The sequence below is a fragment of the Amphiprion ocellaris genome, chromosome 2 (assembly GCF_022539595.1).
Source record: "Amphiprion ocellaris isolate individual 3 ecotype Okinawa chromosome 2, ASM2253959v1, whole genome shotgun sequence".
NCBI classification, from domain to species: domain Eukaryota; kingdom Metazoa; phylum Chordata; class Actinopteri; family Pomacentridae; genus Amphiprion; species Amphiprion ocellaris.
This window is the reverse complement of record NC_072767.1, coordinates 7,640,493-7,666,331: the sequence shown is the minus strand read 5'-3', so window position 1 is coordinate 7,666,331 and position 25,839 is coordinate 7,640,493. Positions and strand designations below refer to the sequence as shown.

The 25,839-nt window shown below is 40.8% G+C and overlaps 1 protein-coding gene across 36 annotated transcripts in view; it reads left to right on the top strand.

Annotated features, from left to right (window-relative positions):
• The window catches only part of adgrl2a (adhesion G protein-coupled receptor L2a), a 149,833-nt gene that overhangs the window by 116,962 nt on the left and 7,032 nt on the right, over positions 1-25,839 (top strand). For 15 of the 36 annotated variants that reach the window (XM_055004685.1, XM_035958357.2, XM_035958381.2 and 12 more), the window contains 14 exons: positions 1,394-1,577; positions 2,209-2,331; positions 3,863-4,068; positions 4,718-4,891; positions 6,948-7,157; positions 7,814-8,034; positions 8,662-8,728; positions 14,729-14,820; positions 17,443-17,487; positions 17,793-17,819; positions 19,723-19,891; positions 20,079-20,207; positions 22,003-22,099; positions 25,140-25,268. In XM_055004685.1, the coding sequence (XP_054860660.1) occupies positions 1,394-1,577; positions 2,209-2,331; positions 3,863-4,068; positions 4,718-4,891; positions 6,948-7,157; positions 7,814-8,034; positions 8,662-8,728; positions 14,729-14,820; positions 17,443-17,487; positions 17,793-17,819; positions 19,723-19,891; positions 20,079-20,207; positions 22,003-22,099; positions 25,140-25,268 (1,873 nt within the window). Of the gene's footprint in view, positions 1-1,393; positions 1,578-2,208; positions 2,332-3,862; positions 4,069-4,717; positions 4,892-6,947; positions 7,158-7,813; positions 8,035-8,661; positions 8,729-14,728; positions 14,821-17,442; positions 17,488-17,792; positions 17,820-19,722; positions 19,892-20,078; positions 20,296-22,002; positions 22,100-25,139; positions 25,269-25,839 lie in introns of all 36 variants that reach the window. The other 21 variants (XM_035958362.2, XM_035958360.2, XM_035958358.2 and 18 more) reach the window with 5 other exon arrangements.

Sequence of the window (25,839 nt, the reverse complement as noted above, 5' to 3'; positions counted from 1 at the left end):
AAAAAAAAGTGCGCTTCATCACCGCATCATCTTTATTTTTGCCCTCACAGGCTGCAGGTTTAGAAGCGGCCGCATCGACGCCGATTCCAACGTTTATTCCACTAACGACAGCGATGAGGGGACGGACATGGCTGAGTCAGCAGTATCTGACAGCAGCCATACTTGACGCAACATCGCAGTCGCTCCATCCCCCTACCCTCCTCCCTTTTCCGCCGGCCGTCGCCAGCATTGATTACCCGATTAGGCACATTGATTGTATTATTTCCCGAAGAAAAACCCCGCATTGTCTGGATCTGTCACCCAATTTGTCCTCTTTTCCTTTGAGCTTTTAGGTGGCAAAAAAAAAAATGTTCAGAACTGAACATACTGCACACATTTTCAGACCTCTTTTTTTTTAGTGCCTTCTGCAGGGAATGAGTTTTTCTGTACAGTAAAGTGTCTGCACAAGTTGAAAGTTAAAGGAAAGTTTCCACTATGAACTTTGCAACTACAGAATTTTTAATTAACTCAATGCCAGAGTAAATAAAAAAATAAACAGTTAATTAAAGGGTGATGCAGAAATCCCTCGTAGATGGTTTCAAAATGACACCAGACGCTGATTATAAACCATCATCGCCTCGAAAATCAACAAGATTAAACGTTTTGCAGATGATGTCAACATGTATGTTTTTAATATGGATCATGAAAAGTCAGATTATCTCACATTTGGCTAAAAGATGCAACTGTAGGTCAGAAAATCACACATTTTTTTACTCTCCTGGATAAATGCGTCCAATAACCATGTTCGATCTGATCAGAGAAGCGTTTTCCGTTTGATATTTTGTAAATAAGCCGAAAATAATCGGAGAAAACCACAACTAGGACTATTAAAAGCTCCGATTGTCTTCTCATTTCTCTGCCAAAACCACTTGAAGGACTAAAGCGTTTAGTCGTTCTGTCTGTTAACAGGTTTAACATTGAAAACGATGATTTTTTTGCAGCTTTTGGTGGTTTGACTTTCATCGAGCCGTCTCTTAATATCCTGTTATCGGACAGACCTGATAGACTCAACACACGGTGACCCTAATCGTTGATGCAGCGTCCTTGAAAAGGAAACTGAATCCTCTCCTGATCATCTCTCCCTCAGCAGTTCCTCCTTCGCGGTCAATACCCTTTTTAAAACCAGCCAGTAAATGTCTCTGATTGACTGTTGCTTTAAAGAATAAACATCCTCTTTTTTTAGCTTCTTTATTTCCCCTCATGTCCATTTTTAATTCCTGCAGATGTGATGCTAAAGCCCAGCATTGCATCGATTCATCTCGGTGTTTGCATGTCGCTGCTCGTCCCTGCAAACACTTTGTCCGCTTCATCCAAAATTGCTCAAGCGGTCTTTCTTTGTGTGGTTTGCCTGCAGGCCATCGTGGACACCGTGGACAACCTGCTGCGACCGGAGGCCCTGAAGTCGTGGCAGGACATGAACAGCACGGAGCAAACCCACGCCGCCACCATGCTGCTGGACACTCTAGAGGAAGGAGCCTTCGTCCTCGCCGACAACCTCATGGAGCCCGCCATCGTCAAAGTTCCCGCCGATAACATAAGTAAGCAGAGCAAGAGGGTTTGCCGAGCGACGGGTGATTGATGCGAGCTCCGTTAATTTGATTACCCTCAGTTCATTGAAAGAGCACGGCCTGCCTCGTAAAATAAAAAGAAAAAAAAGGAGGACTTTGTTTTCATAATAAGCGTTTAAACCTCCGGGGGAAGCGAAAAACAACGCATATTAGGTTTAACGAGTCGCTTACTGACAACGTGATGAATATCAGACAATTAAATAGACTGGATTCTCTGATTGCGCGCTGACTTTATAAATGTGTGCGTCTAGACCCTGTAACTCTATACATTAATGCGAACATTAGTGGAGTCAGAAAACGGGCCTCTCTTTCCTAAGACCCTATCAGGGAGGCTTTTTGTTCTCAGCCCTCCTTTATTCATATTATTAGAGTCTCGGCGGGACCAAACAATCACTTTGCGAGTGACGTTTTATGGTGTAGCTTCGCTGTCACTAAGATTTACTGTTCACATGAGACGTCCGTGTGTCATTTGGTCGGCAGAGATGTGAAGCTCTGCTGTCAATATTCTCCACTCTTTTGCTCCTGTGCTTTAGAGTCGAACAGCCTCTGATAACCGATATTCTTTCCTGTTTCTGCTTGGTCTTCTTTCCTCTCCCTGCAGTCCTGGATGTATACGTCCTCAGCACCGATGGTCAGGTCCAGGATTTTAAATTCCCACAGACCAGCAAAGGTGGCATCTCGATCCAGCTCTCAGCCAACACAGTGAAGCTCAACAGCCGGAATGGTGAGGCCAAAAATATTAAAATAAAAGAGAGAAGCTTGGTCAAAATAATTCTGGAAATTTGAAGACAAACAAATGATTATTTATTATTTGAGAAACACTAAATACTAAAATTCTAAAGGTCCATCAGTGGCTCACCTGACCCCTCAGAATTATGTAGATTTTTTATGTGCAAAAAATCGAGTATATTTGAAGAAACCATGCAAAGTTTTCCCTTCATACTATGAATATTTTCAGAGATAAAGACCCTTAAAGTGCACAAGGGCAACTTGAAAGTTTGCGCTTTTTATTTTGCATATTTTTTTCCAAGCTTTTTTGAGTAACTTCATAAGTACAGCAGATGGACTTGTGGAAAATCAGAGCTAAAAAGCATACTTTAGCTTTGTTAAAATAAACTGTTTGACACAGAATGAATCACATCTAGTATATGATCCTGAAACAAAATGATCCTTTTATTGTCTATAACTTGTTCTGACCAACCACCTATCTATCACATATGCTGATATGAGCCTTGAAAGTTTACCCAGAATGCACTTTTTAAAATTTTCTCTGGTGAATTATCAGAAAACAGATCCACAACACACATCCATCCACATCCAGGGTCCCAACGATTGTTTCTATGACTGTATGTCATCAACATTAAACTGCTGCATAATATCGATGCTCAAAGATGGTTAGAATGTTGACTGAAAGGTTTTAAGGCATTCTAGATGAGCCCGAAGTCTATTGCGAGACCATTTTAGACAAGTCTCAAGTGATTTTAGACCTTTTTAAAGTCATTTTGTGTCATTTTTAACTCATTCAAGGAAGGTTTTGAATAATTTTGGAGACGTTGTTGGCAAAGTTTTGAGTCATTTTTGTGCCATTGGGTTGAATTATGGGGCATTTTGAGTCATTTTGGACAGACTTAAACAACCAAATGAACAAAAACCAGATTTAATGTACAGACTGTGACACCTGGATGGATGTAAAACTGAACTGGTGTCAGTTTTTACCAGAACTCCAATGTGTTTTTCCTGCTAAAATGTCATGTTTCTATCTGCTGTACTGATGAAGTCCCGATGCTCAGACGTGATGGAAAAAGCCAGTTAAGAAGTGATAAATCTAAACCCACCTCTGTGGACTTCAATGGCCTGGACCTGGGAAAATATTCGTAGTATTAATGTGAAATGTTGCAGGGCTTTAATAGAAATACTAAAGTTACTGTAGATAAAAAATAAGCTGATTCTGAGGAGGTGAGGTGGGGACTTTTTTCAGATTTGTTTGATTTTAAATGGAACAATGCAGTTTACCTAAAAAACCCAACACCTGGGATTTCAACCACTCATAAAAGTTTGTTTCTCACTTTCTGTATCTGTGTTTTCATGCAGGTAATTTGTTGAATAATTTAAACTCAATCAGGAATTTGAGTGTTGAAATATTCTTAGTCTTGCTGTGTTCTGAATATCTTGTCCGCACCGCTTTTCTCTTCATTAGTTACTCTGGTAATTTCCCCACTTTCTGAAAGTTTTTCCCACTCTCTTTTACACTGTAGGAGTTGCCAAGCTGGTTTTTGTTCTCTACAAAAACTTGAGCCAGTTCCTCAGCACTGAAAACGCCACCATCAAGATGGCGAACGAGGCCTACAGCCGCAATGTGTCGGTGGCCGTCAACTCGGACATCATCGCCGCCTCAATCAACAAGGAGTCCAGCCGTGTGTTCATCAATGACCCAGTGATTTTCACCCTGGAGCACATCGACGTGAGTGTCGCCGCCGGAGCCGATGGAGGTCATATTAAAAAACACCAGGAGGGAACATCCAGAGTAGACAGAGATCCGCAATTTGAATTGTAAATGTCTGGCTGGGTCAGTCGGCAGTTTATTTAAGTCATTGAACATCAAATTAAAGGAGTCTTTAGAACCTAAGTGAATTCTTAATGAAAACTAATTCTTTAATCAACATTGGGATATAAATGATGCCCATTTTCTTTTATAGTGGGGGAAATTAACTCCTAGATTAGCCCCACAATCTAGGATGAAATTACTGGAGCCCCAATTATCTTTCGTCTTTTAAAGTTGTCACTGGAGTTCCCAGAGGGCCGCGCGCGACTCCATTCTTTATCAGAGAAATTGTGCAATTCCAAAGACATGCCGTCAAACAATTATGCCTCTCTGTTATTAAGGCCTCATATAGCCGACCACGCTCCGGTTGATTTGGCGAGCATGTGCCAAATGAGATACAACGTATGAATTGCTCCACGAGAGCTGTGAAGTGAAAAATCCTCATCCATATCAGCGCAGAGAAATACTTTGTATGAGTAGGGGGTAAATGGCCTCTGTGTTCTACATGTGCTTCAATTCCAGGAAGTCAATTATTTGGACACTTAACCATATCTCTTGTTATCTGCAGATGGAGCACTACTTCAACTCCAATTGCTCCTTCTGGAATTACTCTGAGAGGAGCATGATGGGCTACTGGTCCACCCAAGGCTGCAAACTCCTGGACTCCAATAAAACGCACACCACCTGCTCCTGCAGCCACCTCACCAACTTCGCCATCCTCATGGCACATCGGGAAATCTCGGTAGGTCGTGATGTTTTTTTTGTTGTTTTTTTTTTTTTTTTTTTTAATCTCTAAGTACATCATTCCAGAATTGGAATTAGGCCATCAAATTTCAAATAATCCACATACAAAATACAGAAACATGCGGTTGTTGTGTAAATGTTCTTGTCCTGAGACCAAATCTAGAAAAAAAACTAGAAGAAAAGAATGTTTGAAAATGTGTGAGTGAGTTCCCCCTAAAATGCCTTTTTTCTCTTGTCCCACCCCCGAGATGACCAAATTGAATCTCAAATAAAACTTTTAAATGTAATTTAGTTCTCCTTTTTTGGTATTATTTGTTTCATTTATGTCTCTTGTAATTGTGTTAGCATTTTTTTAATTAACATAATATTTAAATAATAATTATCACGCATGGAACATGTGTCCCACAACATGTTAACATAACCTTTTTAGCATGGAGCAAACCTATGTCCTCTCTTCTATTTTTCATAATTTCATCACATTGTCAGCCTTGATTGAACGTCTCACTCTACTTCATATTATCAGGATCAGACTAATTCTTTTGACTGTTTTCCATCAGTAAGTTTGTCCTCTTGGTCAGCAGTAACAGCTAAATATCTAGCTTCTACTGCTGAGAAAAAGCTAACATTAGCATGGATTAGCAACCCTGTTACTGTGATTAGAGTAGGGTTAGCAGACAACACAGAAAACATGGAATAAAAATGCTACCATTGATGTGTAAGCTGAGCCAATCAAGCTTTTGATAGTTTCTCACCTATTATTGATGAAAATGGAGCAGAAAATTGAAAAGAGAAGGTTTATTTTTCCAACATTCTGAAGCCCAAATGTCCTTCAGTTCTGGAATGACCCAAGTGTTTAAAACTTTGCTCTCGATCGGAGCCGTAACATTTCCAGTTCTGGGTATTAAAGCGGCGATCCCAACCAGTCAAAGAGCCATAAGAATAATCAGTCGAAAAAAATGTTGAGATCCAACAAACCCATTATTCCTTCAGTTAAAATTGTGGACATTTCACGACATAGTAGATTATAATATTCTGAAAATTTTGTATAAAGATCATAAAGAAACAGATTTGCAAAAGAGAAAGTAAGTAAAAGGAACAGAGATCTTCATAAAACCAAGATTTAGGACTAAATTAATGAAACGTTGCAGTTCTGTAGAAGGGATCAATTTATGGAACAATCTAGACGAGGAATCAAAAGAATCTAAATCACACGCAAGATTTAAAAATGGAATTAAAACCAGCATATTGTTAAAATACAAAGAAATGAAGTAAGAGTCTCATAGTGTTTGTTATGAGAGAAAACTGATATTACTCATTTAGTTTGTTGTTTGTTTTTAATGCTCATTGTGAACTAATTGTTGGATATAAAGGGGCAGATTACATAAGTTTATTCTTCTTTCTGCTCCCTTTCATACAGAAGTTTGGAAAATTTTGTTTTTGTGTTGTATTGAATTGTTTTTTGAATGAATGAAATCAAAACTAACTAAGGTTCCATTTACACCGATGTTGCCGCTCACCGCTTCATTCATTAGATGTTTAATTTAGCAAACTGGCACGTCGTCTGCTTCAAAATATTTAGAACAAACAAGACGGCAAGAAATTAGATTGTTTCACTTGGAGGATATTTAGAGGCCTAGAGAGGTGAGAATATCAATTTTACATCTGTGGGAAGTGGGAATGAAAAGAGAGCTGGCGTGCCAGCAAATCGATTGTGAAGCTGGTGTTTTAAGGTGAAATAGTTGCTTTAAGAGGAAAAAATAGACTCAGATTGTAAGTAATATGATTTTGTGTACAAAGAAAGATGTTTTTATGATTATTTTATGGCTTTAAATCATTATGCGGCTTCCCTCGGATGTGCCGGATCAGTCTTCGGAGGTACAGATGTACACAGATGAAGTCGGCTCATGTTCAACATCTGCTAGAGGAGCTGCTTGTTAGAATTTAAATCTGAGAAATCAAAGAGGGGGAGTTTAGAGCCTCTGACAAGATCGTATAGAATTTAACAATAAATGCTCCTCTCCCCTCACAGACACGTTTTGTGTTTTTATTTCCAGGTCAACGGCGAAGTGCACGAGCTGCTGCTGACCGTCATCACTCGCGTCGGCATCGTGGTTTCCCTCGTCTGCCTCACCATCAGCATCTTCACCTTCTGCTTCTTCAGGGGCCTGCAGAGCGATCGCAACACCATCCACAAGAACCTGTGCATTAATCTCTTCATCGCAGAGTTAATATTCCTAATTGGTATCGATATGACGGAGCCCAGGGTAAGCTGGAACGATCTCGCCCTATTGATTCGGTTTTGATTCATTCCCTCTCACTTTATCTCCTCCAGCCCCCAAAACAAAAGACCCCTACAGAGTGAAATGGATGCGACTTTAAGCATTGTTTGTTTCTAACCTTCGCTGGTTTGTCCCTGACATGACATGAGTGGAGCAGCGCCATTAATATAGATTACTGAGGGGACACGTCTTCCTCTTGACAGGTCTTTTTTCCTCTTTCAGTTGAAGCCGCAGTTGGCTGAGCTGCATCCAGACCATTTTAAACTTCTTCTTCTTCTTCTCCCTGCATTTTCATTTCAATCTCTGGAAATCACAAAAGCATTTTTTTTCCTGCGTACAGCTGTGAGTCAAAGCCTCCAAAGCTGAGCTGTGTGATTAAATCTGCTAACCTCACAATACGAGCTGTATTTAAATTCCTCCTGTGCTGATGGAAAGCCAAACGGATGCGCGGTCCGAACCCATGCGGTGAATGAATATTCATTACCGCCTTCACTGATATGTGTTCCACTGAATGGAGCTTTTCAGTGGGTTTTAATAAAAGAAGATGATGTGAGATGTGTCTTGTTTAAATCATTCCCGACCTACAGGTAAATGTTTTACATCTCCCGGATGGTCTAATATTGGTTGTGGTTCCGCCTCAGATTGGATGCGCCATCATTGCGGGGATCCTCCACTTCTTCTTCCTGGCCTCCTTCTCCTGGATGTGTCTGGAGGGCGTCCAGCTGTACCTCATGCTGGTGGAGGTCTTCGAGAGCGAATACTCCCGGAAGAAGTACTACTACGTGTCCGGGTACCTCTTCCCGGCCATCGTGGTCGGCGTCTCGGCGGCGATCGACTACAGGAGCTACGGGACCAAGAAAGCGTGAGTGCAGCTTTTTTTTCCTGGTTCTTGGAAATGCAGAACAGACGTCGCAGGATGCCGCAGTCACCTGCGGCGTCTCTGCGTGGTGGGTTTCAGAGAAAAGAAAAATCTGCTCGGCATTTCTGCCAGCACCTCATGTGGATCCCCGGAGACGACACCAAAACATTTGAGCTCCTTTTGCGCGGTGATCGGCAGCTGTTCAATTTTTTATGTCATTTGAAAGTGGCTGACAGACTCAACACTGTGGTTTCAGGGGAGCATGCAGCTACATTAATGTCTCTCTGCTCAAAGACCCTCCTGTGACCTCTTGTTTGTAAATGCTTTCTTAAAGAGAGGAGCACGGTGCAGAAAAAGCCTTTTACATAGATTAATGGCCACATCTCGGTGAAGGCTGGGCTATTAAGAGGGGCTACTTGGGGTCCTCTCTCTGTTTTCTGTATTAATGTTCAACCTGTGAAAGTGCTCCAAGTTAAATATTGATAATAAAATAACAGCGACTAAATTACACACTCAGTATCATCGGCCCAAGTAACCAAAAATTAATTTCTTTCCATTAGTATTTGGCCGCAGGAGCGTGATATTGTTTTTGCAGGCCGAAGCTGAAGTGTGTGTTTCTTTTTTTCCTAGGTGCTGGCTGAGTGTGGATAATCATTTCATATGGAGTTTTATAGGACCTGTCACCTTTATCATCATGGTAAGCTGTTTTATTTTTTCCTCTGAATACTGAGACTGACAGAGTGAGGAAGGGACTGAGAGGAGGAGATGAAAGAGATGTAGGAGGGAGATAAAGGCAGCGAGATGCTTGAACTGAAGGGAAAAGTCAGCAGGATTTTTTTTTGAGTCTCCTCAGTGATGACAGGGTAATTTTGCGCCAAAAGACCGTTTTGGAGGATTCTTCCTGCCTCTCACCACCTGACAGGATTCAGCACTTGACAGTGTACAGGGTGTCCCTAACGTCTGGACACATAGGAAATCTCATTAACTATAATATTTTAGCCTCCACAGATGAAATATGACTTTGATGAAAGAAGAAAGAGTTGAACTGGAACTTTTCAGTGCACGTAAAGGATGAACATATGGAAAGATAGGGTTAGGGTTAGTAGGGTTAGGATTAGGGAAGTGTTTTTTGGGGCTGGCATGAATTTTAGCCATGACCTATACTTTAGTTTCGGGTGATACATTTGGTCGCCCAGAACGAGGTTTGTCCATGACACTGCCTGTTTCTTTAAACCTTTTAACCACCATCGCCACCGTGGAAAAGCCAAGTGGAATCCTCCTTGGATGACGTGCATTAAATTCATCTGCTATCTTTCGATATGTCCATCTTTCACATCCACTGAGAAGCCTCCACAGATTAAATATGGCTTTGATGAAAGAAGGAAGAGTTGAACTGGTACTTCCCAGTGAACATGAAGGATGGACAAAGATAGCAGATGAATTTAATGCACGTCATCCAAGGACGATTCCACTTGGCTTTTCCACGGTGGCGAAGGCGGTTAAAAAGTTTCAAGCAGTGCCATGGACAAACCCTGTTCTGAATGACCAAATGTTTAACCAAAGAAGTGATCCTGGCTAAAATTTATGCTAGCCCCAAAAAATCACTTCCCCAACCCTAACCCTAGCGCCCTATCTCTAACCCTATCTTTCGATATGTCCATCCTTCACGTCCACTGAGAAGTACCAGTTCAACACTTCCTTCTTCTGACAAAGCCATATTTAATCTGTGGAGGCAAAAAAATTATAGTTAATGAGATTTCCTTTGTTGCGGCACAGTGACTTGGTGTGGTTAGTATTTTTGCTTTGCAGCTAGAAGATCCCCTGTTCGCATCCCGGCCGTCCTGGGATCTTTCTGCATGGAGTTTGCATGTTCTCCCTGTGCATGCGTAGGTTTTCTCCAGGTTCTCTGACTTCCTCTCACAATCCAAAAACATACTGTGGTCTAAATTGTCCGTAGGTGTGAATGTGAGTGTGATTCTTTGTCTCTATATGTGGCCCTGCAATAGACTGTTACCTGTCCAGGTGAACCTTTGCCCTAAGTCAGCTGGGATAGACTCCAGCCCACTACGAACCTATTGAGGATTAAGCCATGTATAGATAATGGATGGATGGATGGATGGATGGATGGATGGATGGATGGAGATTTCCTATGTGTCCAGACTTTAGGGACACCCTGTACTCTCACCTCACATTAACACAACTTGCACATGTCACCTAATGACCTTCAGGTTTTTAAATATTTTTATTTTATAGCTAAAAATATTAAAGGTTGTTCGAGATTAGAGCTCATTTTTTCCCTCCTCTGCAGCCGCCTCCTTGTATTTTCGTCCGGCTGCAGTAAATAGCAGATGACAGTGTAGGGCAGAAGAAAAGCAAGGGCACCTCTCTGTTTGGTCAAGGACCGTCAAGGGTGAAGGACATATAGCATATCATATTGACATATGTCCCATTGAGGCATGCAATTATTTACTGGTCATGACATTATTATCTCCCGCTCCATCAGAGAGGCTCAGAAGAATGAGACCGTAGGGAGTCTTACTTCCCTGCACGAGGGGGGAAAAAAGAGAAATAGCAGGTGGTTTTCCTCCCATAGATCCTCTCAGCCTACAGTATTGCTTTGCCCTCACGCTCACCGAGGAAGATCTACAAACCCGTGTGGCTGCTGTGCAGGGAGGATGGGTGGTATTTGTTCAGTGCTGTGTTCATTATCCAGCCTAATGGTTGGTACTGTATCTACAGACACAGTGACCTCTGTTGAACATCAAGCTGACATTGAAAACATACTAGAGAGAAGGGGCAGCCATGTCAAATTCCAGCGAGTCTGTGCACACTATTGGCAGACTGCGAGGAGCTTTCAGAGTAAAGATACAGCTCGGCTCTTTGTCTGTGTGCTAGCAGGATAAATAAAAGACGAGTCTGCTCACTGGACTTCATTTCACAGTTTTCTCCAGCACAGACTTTGCCACTCGATGTAGCATTTAAAGGTGGAAGTGCACAGAAGACCTGACGAAGCCGGTGTTGGACTCACTCAGAGTGAATGCTGAAATGCCTGTTTCTTGTTTTTCCATTGATTTTTTTTCTTCCTCCGCACACCCTGCTTTGAATGTGTGAGCTTATAATTGAAGAAAAGCTAACGTTGTATTAAAGCTAACATACATTTCTCCCTGTCTCAGCAAATGCTCCATCAGCCACACAGGAATATGTTTCCTTTCCTTAAATTGGGCCCTCATTGTTTTCCAGTCGAGTGTTGCTCTCATAATGATTTGCATGAAAAATACGTCTGCGGTGGAAATGATGATCAGGATCCCGGCGGTGATGACCGGAGAGATAGAATCATGACCCTGTGAGGAGCTAATGTATTGTAGCAGAGCTAATGTGTGACAGGAATGAGGTTTTCTTGCACCGGTTTGGGTTTCGCTGTGATTCTGTGCAACAATTGACTCAAAAAGACAAAGTACTGTGGAAAGGGGGATCTCAGGGGAGCGTGCAGGAGCAAGGTTTGTCTACACCATCCGTGACCCTGGTTTCTCTACAAATTGGCTTTGTCCTTGTCAATGAGAGAGAGAAGGCGAAAAGGCACATGAGCCAGAGAAAAGGAGGAAAAACAGTGCTGCGTCCTCCACATGCTGTACAAACCCAGTTTTTTTCTGCTAAGCAACACCGGTTTTTCACCCGGGGTGGTTGTGTTTTGTGTAGTTTCTTCGGGGCACGACAACACGACAACGACAATGGTTGTAGGATGAAACGCAAAGGTTTTGTTGCGTTGCAGCCTCCAGTTTACACAGAAGCAGCGTTTTAGAAGACCCAAAGCGAGTTGCCAGAGTTTTTTGTGCATTGGCATTCGCATTGTGCCGCTACAGGTGAAATTCTTGGACGGGCGCAAGACAAAAAGCCAAGAATGTTTTCATAAATCTGTTGAACTAAATGAACATGTTGGTTAAAAAAAAAAAAAAACATTTGTAACTTACTTTTTGTAAAGATGCTTTGAGCAAGTGATCCCACCTCAGGCCCACTGGATCGTAGATGTTTTCTGCCTGACATATTTGTTAACACAAGATTATAAAAAGAAAAATTCTTTGTTAAAATTGGTGTTTTCCTAAACTTGTATCGTATTTTGTCCTTTAGGTTGAAGTAGTGAATGACTTTACGTGGCTGAAGTTGTTAGGATGTTTTCATGTTCAAAAGTATGTTATGTGTTTTGTAGTAACCACACAAATCATGGGAAAATGCCAGTTTGTCATGTGTAGTTTTCTCTTTTTTGAAAAAAAAAAGCCTTGTATAAAATACGTTTGTAGGGGGAAAAAATAATCTGCACCAGAGTTGAGGGAGTTTAGGGGAGCGATTCTCATTCATCGACATCCACTTTTATTCTAGTCGCCATGTGCAAACCGGACGACAGCAGGATCAGTGGCGGACTACTGTGTTGGGCTGTTGGGTCTACTGAATTTATTGAATCTCCTTCAGCAAAGTGTGCATTTGTTGCACCATTACTGCAATCAACGAAGACACATTCAATATATCCACCAGATAATCAGCCCACCTGTACATCACTGGCTGTACTTGTGGTCTGTGGAGGACCTGGTAGTGGTCATGTGGGGTGTGCCTCTACAAAGTTAGATCGGCGACTACCTTCCTGGCATTCCAGCGTTCCGATGTAAACACAGATTTTTTTCCACTTCGCTGTCGTGTAAACCCAGCCTTCAGCTCTTCCTGCCGCTCCTTGTTTTTGCTCGTGGCTGAAACAGGTTCTGAGGTGGGCATTTAGATCCATGTTGGTAGGCTGAGGTTTGCCCCGTCTCCAGGCACAAGAGGTATTAGCTCCATGAAAGAGGAACATGGAAGTAATGAGTGGTGGGGGGAGCCATTAGTATGCTTGAGATAGCTTCAACACAAGGCCTCTTGGATCATGACACGTCGCGAGCAGTTCTTATCATCCGGACAGCTCCATCTGCACCTTTAATATTTTATCCCCAGCAGTTCATTTGGAGTTCAGTGTGTACACACACAGTCCACTTCAGAAAAAAGCTTTCTCCTCGGTCCCAGTGTGGCGAGGTGCTTCTGCATGGCTTGCAGTGATGATTCAGAGACAGAGTGAAGGATAGAGGCGAGGCAGCCCCACTCCAGCAGGAGGGATCCCCTGGGAAGGGCTGCGAAAGCATGTCGGTGGGGGAGGGAACATGTGCCACGCTGCTAGGTTACTTTAAAGTACTGTGTCCCTCTCCTCTGTCTCATTGGATCCATGTCACCACTCCAGGCTGTGTGAAAGGCTTTTTCAAAAGTCCTCCTGTCCCTGCCCCGCCCCCACCTTACCGTCTGACTCATGCAGGCGGCTGACAGAAATAATGGCTGATAGCAGCAAAACAAAACAGTTTCAGCGCCGTCTGTGATATAAAAGAAGATTTTTTTCCCTCTCTGTCTCCCTCGCCCTTTCTCTTTCTGTTTTTTTTTTGGGGGGGTTTTTTTTTTTTTTTTGCAGTCGTGCCTTTCCTTTAGAGCGTGGCTTATTGTGAGCGGCTCCATGAGTTGATTGCATGTGGAGGGGTGATGTATTGATCACAGGCAGCCTTTTGATAGCAGTGTGCACCAGAACACTGAGAATTTCTGTGAAAGAGCGAACGGCTGTGGTCTGAGTCCAGCTCACAAAGGTCCCTCGCATTGGCAATCCGTCTCCATTTTTCTTTTGCCAGTGCTTTGGCATTCTAAAGATAACACGGAAATGCACTGTTTGTGAGTCTTCCTGAACAAAAGCTCATCATTGTCATTGCAAACGTGTTTATTTGTGTGTCTTTCTTTTTGGTCGCTCGCATTCCACTGATACAGTAGCGCGCATGTATTTTTCTGCTTTATTTTGGTGTTTGTTTGATCCTTTGATATGCTCTATTGGAGGCACACATCTCAGTTTTTCCTCCTCAGATATTCCTTGACGTTATTTATACATGCCTGGCTTGCAGTACAAACACAGTGTGCTCGGTCTGCTGTGAGTGCATGTACATGCTGTGTCGGGGACTAGTTTGCCCCGGAATAAATGTTTTTGAAGTAAATTATTTTGGAGAGCCTCCTTGCTGGACCATTCAGCCATTGTGTGTCTAAATCACAGTATTGATTTTTAAGGTAGCAAATAAAAGTGCTCAGAAACACGGCACATAGTCTCCCTGTTTCAGCCCGGTGTGTGCCACCGGCTCCCTTAAGATTTAATACGTTAAAAACAAGCAAGCATCTCCTACTCCCTTTTCCTATTTCTCTCCTCATCTGGCCACACACAGGAAATACAGCGTGTTTCCTGAAGCCTTCTGCAGCTGCTTATAATATTTCACTATAAAATGATATGCAGTTGTTTTGTACAACAAGAGGCTCTCTTATTTCTCCTGCTACTTTTCATTCCCTGCTGCCAGACTGCTGCTGTGTGGCTGCTTCTTCTCTTTCTTTTTTCCCCCTAACAGTGATGGATTTTAATGCATTTCCATGCTCTTATTGATATAGAATGACACTAAATTTGGCGCCAGTCGGCCCGTCTGAGACTAGCTGGAACGATAGATGTTTATTGGATTAGTCTGTGGACATGCACAGAGTTGAAGGCTCTCCTCTTTTAATACTTATAGACAAATTAACAGTTTTTTTTTCCCCTCCTCACTCCGTCTGCTGTGTCTCGAGTCATGCATCTTCATGTATTAATGCTGCCATTACTCTGTTTTGACAGCTCAATCTCATCTTCCTGGTGATCACAATGTACAAAATGGTGAAGCACTCCACCACCCTGAAACCAGACTCGAGCCGACTGGAGAATATAAAGTAAGTGAAGCTTACAGTCTCCTGCTCATCACGCTGTGTTTTCTTGTCACTTATACCAGAAAAAAACGTAGCATTTCTTTGACTTGTTGTCCCTTTGAGCCAAGTTTCAATTAACATATTTCCTTTTGTCGAGGCTGAAGATCGGATGGAATTCACCAGGTGTCTGGGTGACCCTAAACTTTTGAACGGTTGTATAGGTCCACCTTAACTCATCTAGAGCAACTTCAACTCATTTAGAGCAACTTTAGCTCATATAGAGCAACTTTAATGTAGAGCAACTTTAATAATATCAACTTTAGCTAATATAGAGCAACTTTAACTAATGTAGAGCGACTTTAACTCATTTTTGAGCAACTTTAACTAATATAGAGCAACTTTTACTAATGTAGAGCACCTTAAATTAATAAAGAGCAACTTTAATTCACGTACACTACCGTTCAAAAGTTTCGGTCGCTTAGAAATGTAATTATTTTTGAAAGAAAAGCAGTTTTTTCAATGAAGATAACATTAAATGAATGATAAATCCAATCTAGACATTGTTATTGTGGTAAATGACTATTCTAGCTGGAAACGGCTGATTTTTAAGTCCCTGAATTGTGACTGAGATGTAGTCTTTGTGCCAGTTTCACTGTCACAATGACTACAAACATGCTCTGAGTTTTTGTGCTTTGTTGTTTTGCTCCAAAAACCACAGAATCCGTAGAATTGCGCTGGCATGACACACATCAGTCCACGGCTGCCACTTAACTCTGCGCTGTTGGATCTGGCAGGGTGGGGTGCAGCCCAACAGCTACCATGTGTGTTTGCCACTGGAACATGTCAAAACCTTTTTTCTTTTTTTTTTATAGAGCCCAGCTTTCTAATCCCAGGCAGAGAAAAAAAATCATTCTAAACACAACCACTGACCATGTTTCTGAGTCATCTCAACATCTACTTCTGGGAAGGAAAGCAATGTTTTCTGAGTTGTTTTTCTGCATTTACACGACCATTCAAAAGTTTGGGGTCACTCAGAAATGTCCTTATTTTTAAAAAGAAAGGGAGTTTTTTTCAGTGAAGATAACATTGAATGAATCATAAATCCAATCTAGACATTGTTACTGTGGCAAATTACTATTCTAGCTGGAAATGGCTGATTTGTAGGTCAACCTTAACTCATTTAGAGCAACTTTAACTTACTATAGAGCAACTTTAACTCATTTAGAGCAACTTTAATTAATATGGAGCAACTTCAACAAATTTTTGAACAACTTTCACTCATTATGAGCAATTTTAACTAATAATACCAACTTTTACAAATACAGAGCAACTTTAACCAATGTAGAGCAACCTTAACTCATTTAGAGCAACATAAACTAATATGGATAAACTTTAACTAATATAGAGCAACTTTAATTAATTATGGAGTAACTTTAAGATAGAACATCTTTAACCAATAATATCAACTTTAAATAATGTAGAGCAGCTTTCACTCATTTAGAGCAACTTCAACTCATTTAGAGCAACTTTACCTAATATGGAGACACTTTAACTAATATAGAGCGACTTTAATATAGAGAAACTTCAACCACTAATATCAACATTAAGTTATATAGAGCAACTTTAAACATATTATCAACTTTAACTATTACAGAGCAACTTTAACAAATATAGAGCAACTTTAACTAATATAGGGCAACTTTAATTACTATAGAACTGAATATAGAACCCAAACTTTTGAACGTCAGCGTGTATTGTAAAAAAAAAAACAAAAAAAAGAAAAACAATATTTATTGCTGTTTGCTGGATTTCAGAGCTCTGCAGCCCTGTGTCAGTTTGCACCGTTATAATTTCACCAAGGCACGCGTTGGTTTGTCTGTCTGTCTGTCTGTCAGCAACATTACTCAAAAACGGACTAACGGATTTGGATGAAATTTTCAGGGAAGGTCAGAAATGACACAAGGACCAAGTCATTAGATTTTGGCAGTGATGCAGCTTATGGTCTGGATCCACGGATTTGTTAAAGATTTCTGTATCGTTGCGAGATAGCAGCACGGTGTCACTGTAACTATGACAACAAGTGAATGCTACGTCACATGATTGTGATCCTACTGAAAATCCACCACCGCAGACCACAAATTTTTTAAAGATTTCATCTGTCAGAAATCATACAAAGCTTGAGCAGCCTTGGCGGAGCTCTCTGAGAGTCTTCCTTGTGATATTTTGTGTTTCACCTTCTACCAATCTGTGCAGCAGCGGCAGCAGTGTTGCTATTTTTTTCTCCAGTGTTTGTTATTTTTCATTTTCCCTTAATGAATGTATGCAACACTGTGGTCAAACCGCAATCAGGGAGAACAGTCAGAAAAGGGCTTATTTAGACTTCTTGGTTTATTTGAGATCGGCTACTCCCTTATCAAGGAGACCACAACAGAACACGCTGCTGGGATTTCATTCTTAGACTCCACCGAATACACATTGTGCACTAATAGCTGCTTCTCTGTGATCATTTTCTCTGTGTTCCCCAGAGTCGCTTTGACACGACGGTCATTGCATGTTGCATGTGAAGGCGAAGTTAATGCTCAGCTTCTCCTTTCTTTGTCTCCCCCCATCACTCTCCTCCTCTCTCTGTTCTGCGATCCACACCAGTAATTATCGCGTTTGTGACGGCTACTATAATACCGATTTGCCCGGGTAAGCTTTTACGACGCACCTCAGATAATTTTTAGCCACACAACAACACCACCACCCACACATACAGTAGCATAAATGCTAATTCAACCACAGACGATGTGCTCTGACCGAATGCTTTACATGGAGTTTCATAATTGAATCATCAACAGCAAAAATAAAACGTGCAGTTCTTGTTAGAGCCTTAATTTCATTGCCTCCCGTGATTTCCCTTGGATCAAAGTTGAAGATATCTTACTCAAAATGCAGACTAACCCACGCTTCTAATCTAATTGTGTTTCTCTCTTCCTGCCTATCATGCTCTCTAGCTATGAAGATAATAAACGGTTTATCAAGTAAGAACATGTTGCCCAGAAGTCCCCTCTTCAGCTCTTATACTTTACTCTCTCTGCTCTCCCTTTAGTCTTTCTTTTGTTTCCTTCTTCCTGTCTTTTTTCTTCCTTTCACCCTCTCCCCAAACCGCAGTTTCAGAGCTACTCATCCATCGTCCTTGTGGCCTCCACCGTGTCCATCATCTTGAGATGCAGTGTTGTTGTTATTGTTGTGTGTCTGAGCGTTAACTGTGACCGCTGCTGGTGTCTGAAGGCTCCGCAGGACCTTCACACATGAAGCCGGGACTTTCTCCTTCAACTCTTTCCACATCTCCACCTCTGATAACACCCTCTCTACATAAATATTTAGCAGACCATAGTGTTTAATGCTTTTTTTGTGCTATTTTTGGTGCTTTCTGCTGTTCTAAGAGGTTATTTACAGAAAACCAGGTGAAGGTTTTGAATCCTTCTTGTCTGTTTGAAGGCAGAAACTAAAACTTGTTTTATCCAGGTTGTTTTCTCCTGACTAGATCCTTGCCTGTGTTACTCATTTTTGAGCAGCTTTAACTAATATAGAGCAATTTTAGGTAACAGAGCAACTTAAACTCAGTTTGAGCAACTTCAAATAACATAGAGCAACTTAAGCTAATTTAGAGCAACTTTAAAATAGAGCAACTTTAACCAATTTTTGAGCAACTTCAAATAATATAGCGCACCTTTCGCTATTAAAGAGCAACTTTAACTAATGTAGAGCAACTTTAAACAATCATATCAACTTCAGTGAATATAGAGAACCTTTATCTAATATAGAGCAAATTTAGCTAATACAGAGCAACTTTGACTCATTTAGAGCAACTTTAGCTAATGTAGGGCAACTTTAGCTAATGTAGGGCAACTTTGACTCATTTAGAGCAACTTTAACTAATGTAGAGCAACTTTAGCTAATGTAGGGCAACTTTAACTAATGTAGAGCAACTTTAGCTAATGTAGGGCAACTTTGACTCATTTAGAGCAACTTTAACTAATGTAGAGCAACTTTAGCTAATGTAGAGCAGCTTTAACTAAAAATATCAACTTGAGCTAATATAGAGCAATATTAACTAATATGGAGCAACCTTAGTATAAAGCAACTTTAGCTAATACTGAACAACTTTAACTCACTTTTGAGCAACTTTAACTAATGTAAAGCAACTTTAGCTAATATAGGGCAACTTTAACTAAAAATATCAACTTTAGCTAATGTAGAGCAACTTTAACTAGTATAGAACAGCTTTAACTAATATAGAGCAGCTTTAACTAATAATATCAACTTTAGCTAATATAGAGCAATTTGTATTCATGTACACTACTGTTCAAAAGTTTGGGGTCACTTATTTTTTTCATTTTTTTCCAATGAAGATAATATTAAATAAATCATAATTCCAGTCTAGACATTTGTTAATGTGGTAAATGACTATTCTAGCTGGAAACGGCTGCCGGGACTTTTTCCTTCATCTCTTCCCACATATCCACCCCTGATAACACCCTCTCTAGATAAATATTTAGCAGACGATAGCGTTTAGTGCTTTTTTTGTGCTTTCTGCTGTTCCAGCGCGTAAAGACGCTGATTCCTTTTTGTCTGTTTGAAGGCAGGAACTAAACTTGTTTTATGGCTCATGTCCAGGTCGTTTTCTCCTGACTAGATCCCCACTTGTGTTGTGTCTATGTGCCGTGCTTTGGATAAAAGCGTCTGCTAAATGAAACCACAGACTTGTAGGATCTGCTGAGAGTGTGTGTGGATGGAGGGACGGTGAGGACGGCATGTGTGTGTTTTCTGTCATTTTATGGTTTTACAGCCTTTTTCCCCTAGTGTTTCATAAATCCCAGCCACCGTTCCTGTCCCCGAATGCCTCTCACACCGGGTCCGTCCTCTCCCTGTCCCCCTCAGATCCTGGACCATGGGGGCTTTCGCTCTGCTGTGCCTGCTGGGCCTGACGTGGTCCTTCGGCCTCTTCTTCATCAGCGAGGCCTCCATCGTCATGGCGTACCTCTTCACCATATTCAACACCTTCCAAGGAATGTTTATCTTCATCTTCCACTGCCTTCTCCAGAAAAAAGTGAGTTTTTTTCTCCTTCCCCCTCTCTCTATCTCTGTCAAGGTGAAATTCGAGCCGTCAAGGCCGAACCTGAACTCTGCGAATTCACAAAGCGCCACATGCTGATATAAAGAACAAACAGTGATCTGGGCTAAGTCATATGTAAAGTCAACACTGTATGTAAACACGCGGCTGTTTGCTCGCGCAGGTCCGCAAAGAGTACAGCAAGTGCTTCCGACACACGTACTGCTGCAGAGGGCTGCCGACCGAGAGCTCGCACGGTTCCGCAAAGACGTCCACGGCACGGACCAGCGCTCGCTATTCCTCCGGTACACAGGTAGACCGGCCACTTTACCGCACATCACACGGCCCATTTACAGCCGCACGGTTCAAGCAGTTGCTCAGGAGAAATGTGCTTTCATCGTGTAAGTATTCCAGAAAGAAAAGAAGAAAAAACAAATGCACATTCTGCGTTTTAGCTTCAGAGGTAGATGAAGAGACACAAACATTATTCCACATTTTACAAGCAGCATCTGCTGTACTGCATGAGTACCTTTCTTCTGTTCTGCCCCCTTTAGCACTTGCTTTTATCTTTTCTCTCACTAACGTCATGTGCATGGGAAAACAGTACTGCACTGTTTAAAGAGCATCGCAGGCACATTTTACTGCAGGGGAGAGACAAAATTGCAGAAAACATACGTATTTGCTTTATCCCTTTCTTATTAAAGGCTAACAGACCTGAGGAGACGGTAGTTCCAGATGTGTAGTGCGCTTATGGAGGAGCACTTAGATCTCCGGCCTTATTCAAAAACAAGGGATGCCTGAACCCAGGGGTGTCAAACTCATCTCAGTTCAGGGGAAACATTCAGCCAAATCTGATCTCCAGTGACCAGTAAAACCACAGCATAATAACCTAGAAATAACCACAACTCCAAATAGTTCCTTTGTTTTAGTGCAAAAAATGTTCACATTTAAGGAGTTATCTTTTTACTAAACATTAGGAATAACCTGAAATTTCTGAAGAAAAATAAGTTCAATTACATCAACATTCAGCCTCAGTTTATCATTTATACATTACAACTTCCAGATCACAGAGTGTCTACAAAGGAAAAAAACATTTATTTATCTGGAAATGAGGGATATAGTATTTTTACTTTGTGATCAAAACGGCAAAAGTCAGACAAAAAAAGGCAAAAAAAACAACAAAAACAAGACAAAATATTAGAAAAATGAGACACAAAATGGCAAAAAAAATGTGACAAATGACACGAAACAAAACAAAAGAGACAAAAAATTTGATTAAAAAGTTACAAAGCAACAAAAAAAATGGACAAGCAACACAAGTGAGACAAAAAAAACACAAAATGTCAAAAACGGTGCTCAAAACAACAGATAAAGCAAAACACAAAATGACAAAAATAAGACAAAAAAAAATAAGCGAGACAAAAAGATGAGACAAATGACAAAAAAGACCAAAACAAGACATTACAAAAGTGAGACACAAAATGACAAAAAATCAGACCAAAAAAAGACAAAAAATGAGACAAACGACACAAAACAAAACAAAAAAGAGACAAAATATTTGACTAAAAAGTTACAAAGCGAAAATGGACATGAGACAAAAAATTACATAAACAACGCAAGTGAAACAAAAAATGAACAAACAACACAAGCAAGACAAAAAGGAAACACAAAACAACCAAAACATGAGACAGATGACAAAAGTCACACAAAAAAAGACAAAAAACAACAAAAACAAAGCAAATCATTACAAAAATGAGAAAATGACAAAGAACAATGAACAATCTAGTATTTTACTTTCTGATCAAAACAACTTGTCATGGTCTAGAAATTATTTAACATTTATAGTTTTACTAATTTACAATCTGCAGTTAATGCCTTCTCTGGAATTTTTACACTTTGAGCCGGATTGGACCCTCTGGAGGGCCGTTTTTGGCCCACGGGCCGCATGTTTGACACCCCTGCCTTTGCCTGAAGTTGTTCAGAAGCACATCCAATTAGTTGTGAGACTCGCTGAGCAGTTTGTAGAAAACACGGAAACCAGATGAACGTTTATCTGAAAGGTGAGGCTTGTCTAGAGTCCTAACGACTGTCCCTTGTTGACCTGACAGAGTCGTATCAGGAGAATGTGGAATGACACCGTAAGAAAGCAATCTGAGTCCTCCTTTATCTCAGGTGACATCAACAGCACCTCCACCCTTAACCAAGGTCAGTTCACGCCTCATCTCTCTCCACATGCACACCTATGTTTCATCATCCCACTAAAAATACCTCCTTCAGGTTCCCATGATCTCGCCGGGTCCACACTCTGGTAATAAATGCCTTCAGCTTGAAAAGACAGAGCAGTGCGATAAAATAAATAAATAAAGTAAAGATTTAGGCCTTTAGTGCAGCCTCCCTGTTCTGCCAGCAAAGGATTACAAAAATCCGTCCTCAAATACTCTGTGCGCTGTCATTCTGGCCGCTAACGTCAGCCTCAAATTGGAGCGAGGCTGGAGGAGCGTTTTTTTTTTTATTTAAGTGCTGCCTGTCCAGAGTTCATACTCAGGCTCAGGGGAAGCAGAGACAAACCTAAAAACACGGAAAAGGGGAGTTTTATTTTCAGAAAATCTTAGCATGCCGCAAAAGGCCATTTGTTGCCTGGCATCTAAGGTGACCTCTGTTACTTTACGGGAGGATTTATGAGGGCGGGAGGAGAGAAAAAAAACTGTCATTTATTATTTAGCTTGAGCACAAATATGATGATGAGAAGATGATGTTCAACTCTGGCTGACCCGGAGCGCTTAGTGCGTTGTTAGGCTTTCTGCTGCCTCTCAAATGGCTTTCCAAGCATGCGAGGGGGAAGGAAGAGGGTTTTACACCGAGGCAGCTTAACTTCCCTCCTCTGACTCCTGTCGCTGCTGCTCTTTGCCTGGTCTTTCCTTTTTTCTTTTCTTTTTGCTGTCACTTCCCACAAGGTAAAACATCTGAGGCACATTCTGACTCGCTGATACATCAGTAACAATGTAGGAGGTTTTTTTGTTTTTTCTTTCCCCTCCCAGAGATGTTAATGTAAAGGTTGGATATTGATCACTCCGGGGCGTAGTAGCCTAGTTACCCCGGAGAGTCGGCGCACTGAAGGAGGCCTCTATCTCCTAGAAGCACTTCCCTGTCATTAAAAACCTCCCTGGAGACTTCTCAACATGACAGATGGCATTTAAATGCAGGTGATAAATGGCAGTGGAAATACCTCAGATTCTTAAAACACACCGAGAGCTCGAGTAACAATGAGGAAAGTGGAGAAATTTTAGTCAGAATCAGAAATTTGATGTAAAAGTGTTGAGAAATTGGAGTGAACTTATATTTGCAGTTGGTTTAAACTGTAAAACATTTGGAATTTTGCAGAAATGCAACTTGGTATTTATGATTAACGTATGAAAACCACTGATGACTGCTAAGCTGAAATATCTCAGATCCTTAAAACACACTGTGAGCTGAGGTTTAAAACTGAAAGATGAGATTTTAGATGAATATGGATAAATTAGATGTGAGAATTTACAAGGATATAGGCGCATTTATATATTTGCAGCTGTTTTTTAACTGTAAAACATTAGCACTTTTGCAGAAATGTAACTTACTATTTATGATAAATGTATAGAAAACACTGATCACACTGAAATAATGAACACAATAAGTGGATATATCTCAAATCCTTAAAACACATTGAAAGTTGAGGTTTAAAAATGAGAGAAAAGTGAGCTTTGAGAGGAACGTGGAGAAGATTTATTTGGAGTCAAAAATTTGATGTAAAAATGTTGAGAAATTGAAGTGAATTTATATTTGCAGCTGCTTTAAATTGTAAAACATGATCCTTTTTGCAGAAATGCATCTTGTAATTTATGATAAACTTGTGAAATGCACTAATGACTCAATAATGAACACAGTGTGCAGAGCTGAAATATCTCAGATCCTTAAAACACTGAGAGCTGAGGTTTAAAAATGAGGGAAAGACGAGCTTTGGGAGGAAAATTGGTGTGAATTTTTATTTGCAGGTGGTTCAGACTGTAAAACCTTGACATTTTTGCAGGAATGCAACCTGATAAGCAGATAAAAAAGACTCTGCAATAATGAACACAGTGAGTGGAAGTAACTCAGATCCTTAAAACACATTGAAAGCTGAGGTTTAAAAATGAGAGGAAGATGAGATTTTGGAGGAAAAGCCATCAGTTTTAGTCAGAATATGAATTTTGATGTGAAATTTGAAAGGACTGAGTTGAATTTGTATTAGTTCAGACTGTGAAACCTTCACATTTTTGCAGAAATGCAACCTGATAAGCAGCTAAAAGGACTGAACTGTGCTGATGACACTTCAGTAGTGAACACAATGAGCGGAAATATCTCGAATCCTTGAAACACTCTGAGAGCTGAGGTTTAAAACTGAGAATAAAGTTAGCTGTGGGAGGAAAATAGTGAAATTTTGAAGTGAAAACTTGGAAGAATTGAGGTGAATTTATGTATTTTTAGCTGGTTCAGACACTGAAACATTTCCATTTTTGCAGAAATGTAACTTGCTATTTATGAAAAATGTATGAAAAACCGCTGATGACACTTAAATCCTTGAACACACTGCAAGCTGAGGTTTAAAAATAAGAATAAAAATAGCTTTGGGAGGAAATGGAGAAATAAGGGTCAAAATAGAATTTTTAAAGCGAAAACCTAGAAGGACTGAAGTGAATTTATATAGTTTCAGCTGCTTTAAACTGTAAAATCTTTGCATTTTTGCAGAAATGCAACTTACTATTTATGATTAATGTATGAAAACCACTGATGACACTTATGTCCTTGAAACACACTGCAAGCTGAGGTTTAAAAATAAGAATAAAATTAGCTTTGGGAGGAAAACGGAGACATTTTGAGGTGAAAACTTGGAAGAATTGAGGTGAATTTCTATATTTTCAGCTGCTTTAAACTGTAAAACCTTTGCATTTATGCAGAAGCGCAACTTGCTAGTTTGAATAAACGTCTGAAAAGCACTGATGACGCTGCAGCTATGAACACTGAGAGCTGGTTGGTTAATAAATGGGTCATGAATGACCAGCGGCACAGAGAAATAAACCAAAACGTTCAGGAACAGCTGCTTTCTCGCTTCTCAGGCTTGATTTTCTCTTCACAACTTTCGAATCTGATCTGGTGCCGAACTGACTGACTCTTTTCTTCATTTCTTTTCTTCAGTGAATCTTATCTGTTCCTCTTCTGTCTGCCACTCCAGGAATGACCGGGAACTATCTACTAACAAACCCTCTGCTGCGACCACAAGGCACTAACAACCCTTATAACACCTTGCTGGCTGAGACAGTCGTATGTAATACCCCCACGGCTCCAGTGTTTAACTCGCCAGGTGTGCAAACTGAACACTTTCACCTGCATTTTCTGCCTTTTCAGTCTTTTCTCTCCCTCCTCGGTCGAACACGCGGCAAACGAAAAGTTCTGCAGTATCGCCTTTCCTTCTGAATCGCCGTCTCCTGATGCCAGACTTAGCGTGTGTCGGTGTGTGAAAACATGTTTTGGTGCAGGACAGCGATTTGTGCGGTCGATCCAGCCTCTGCATTCTCATATTTCTCTTATCCAAACTCTGAAACGGGACATGATGATTAAGATGGGAAAGAGATACTGCGTGTTCTGCCTGGAGATAATGTAAACAGCGGCGCAGACCTGAAGCTCTAGTCTAAACTGCATGCTTATTAAGATGAATTCTCCCGGGTTTATCAGGTCGTTTGTTACTTTTTGTGTGTTTTAGAGCAGTGGTCTCCAACCATTTGGTACCAGGCGGCACAGAGAGAATAAAAACGGTTTATTTTACATTTTGTTTCTGGCGGTTTTATTTAGAAAAATGACTAGATGGTCTTCCCGTCGCTTCCGTGTGCGCACGTTTCCCACACCTGATGTTAAATGAAGCCGTCAATCTGTCA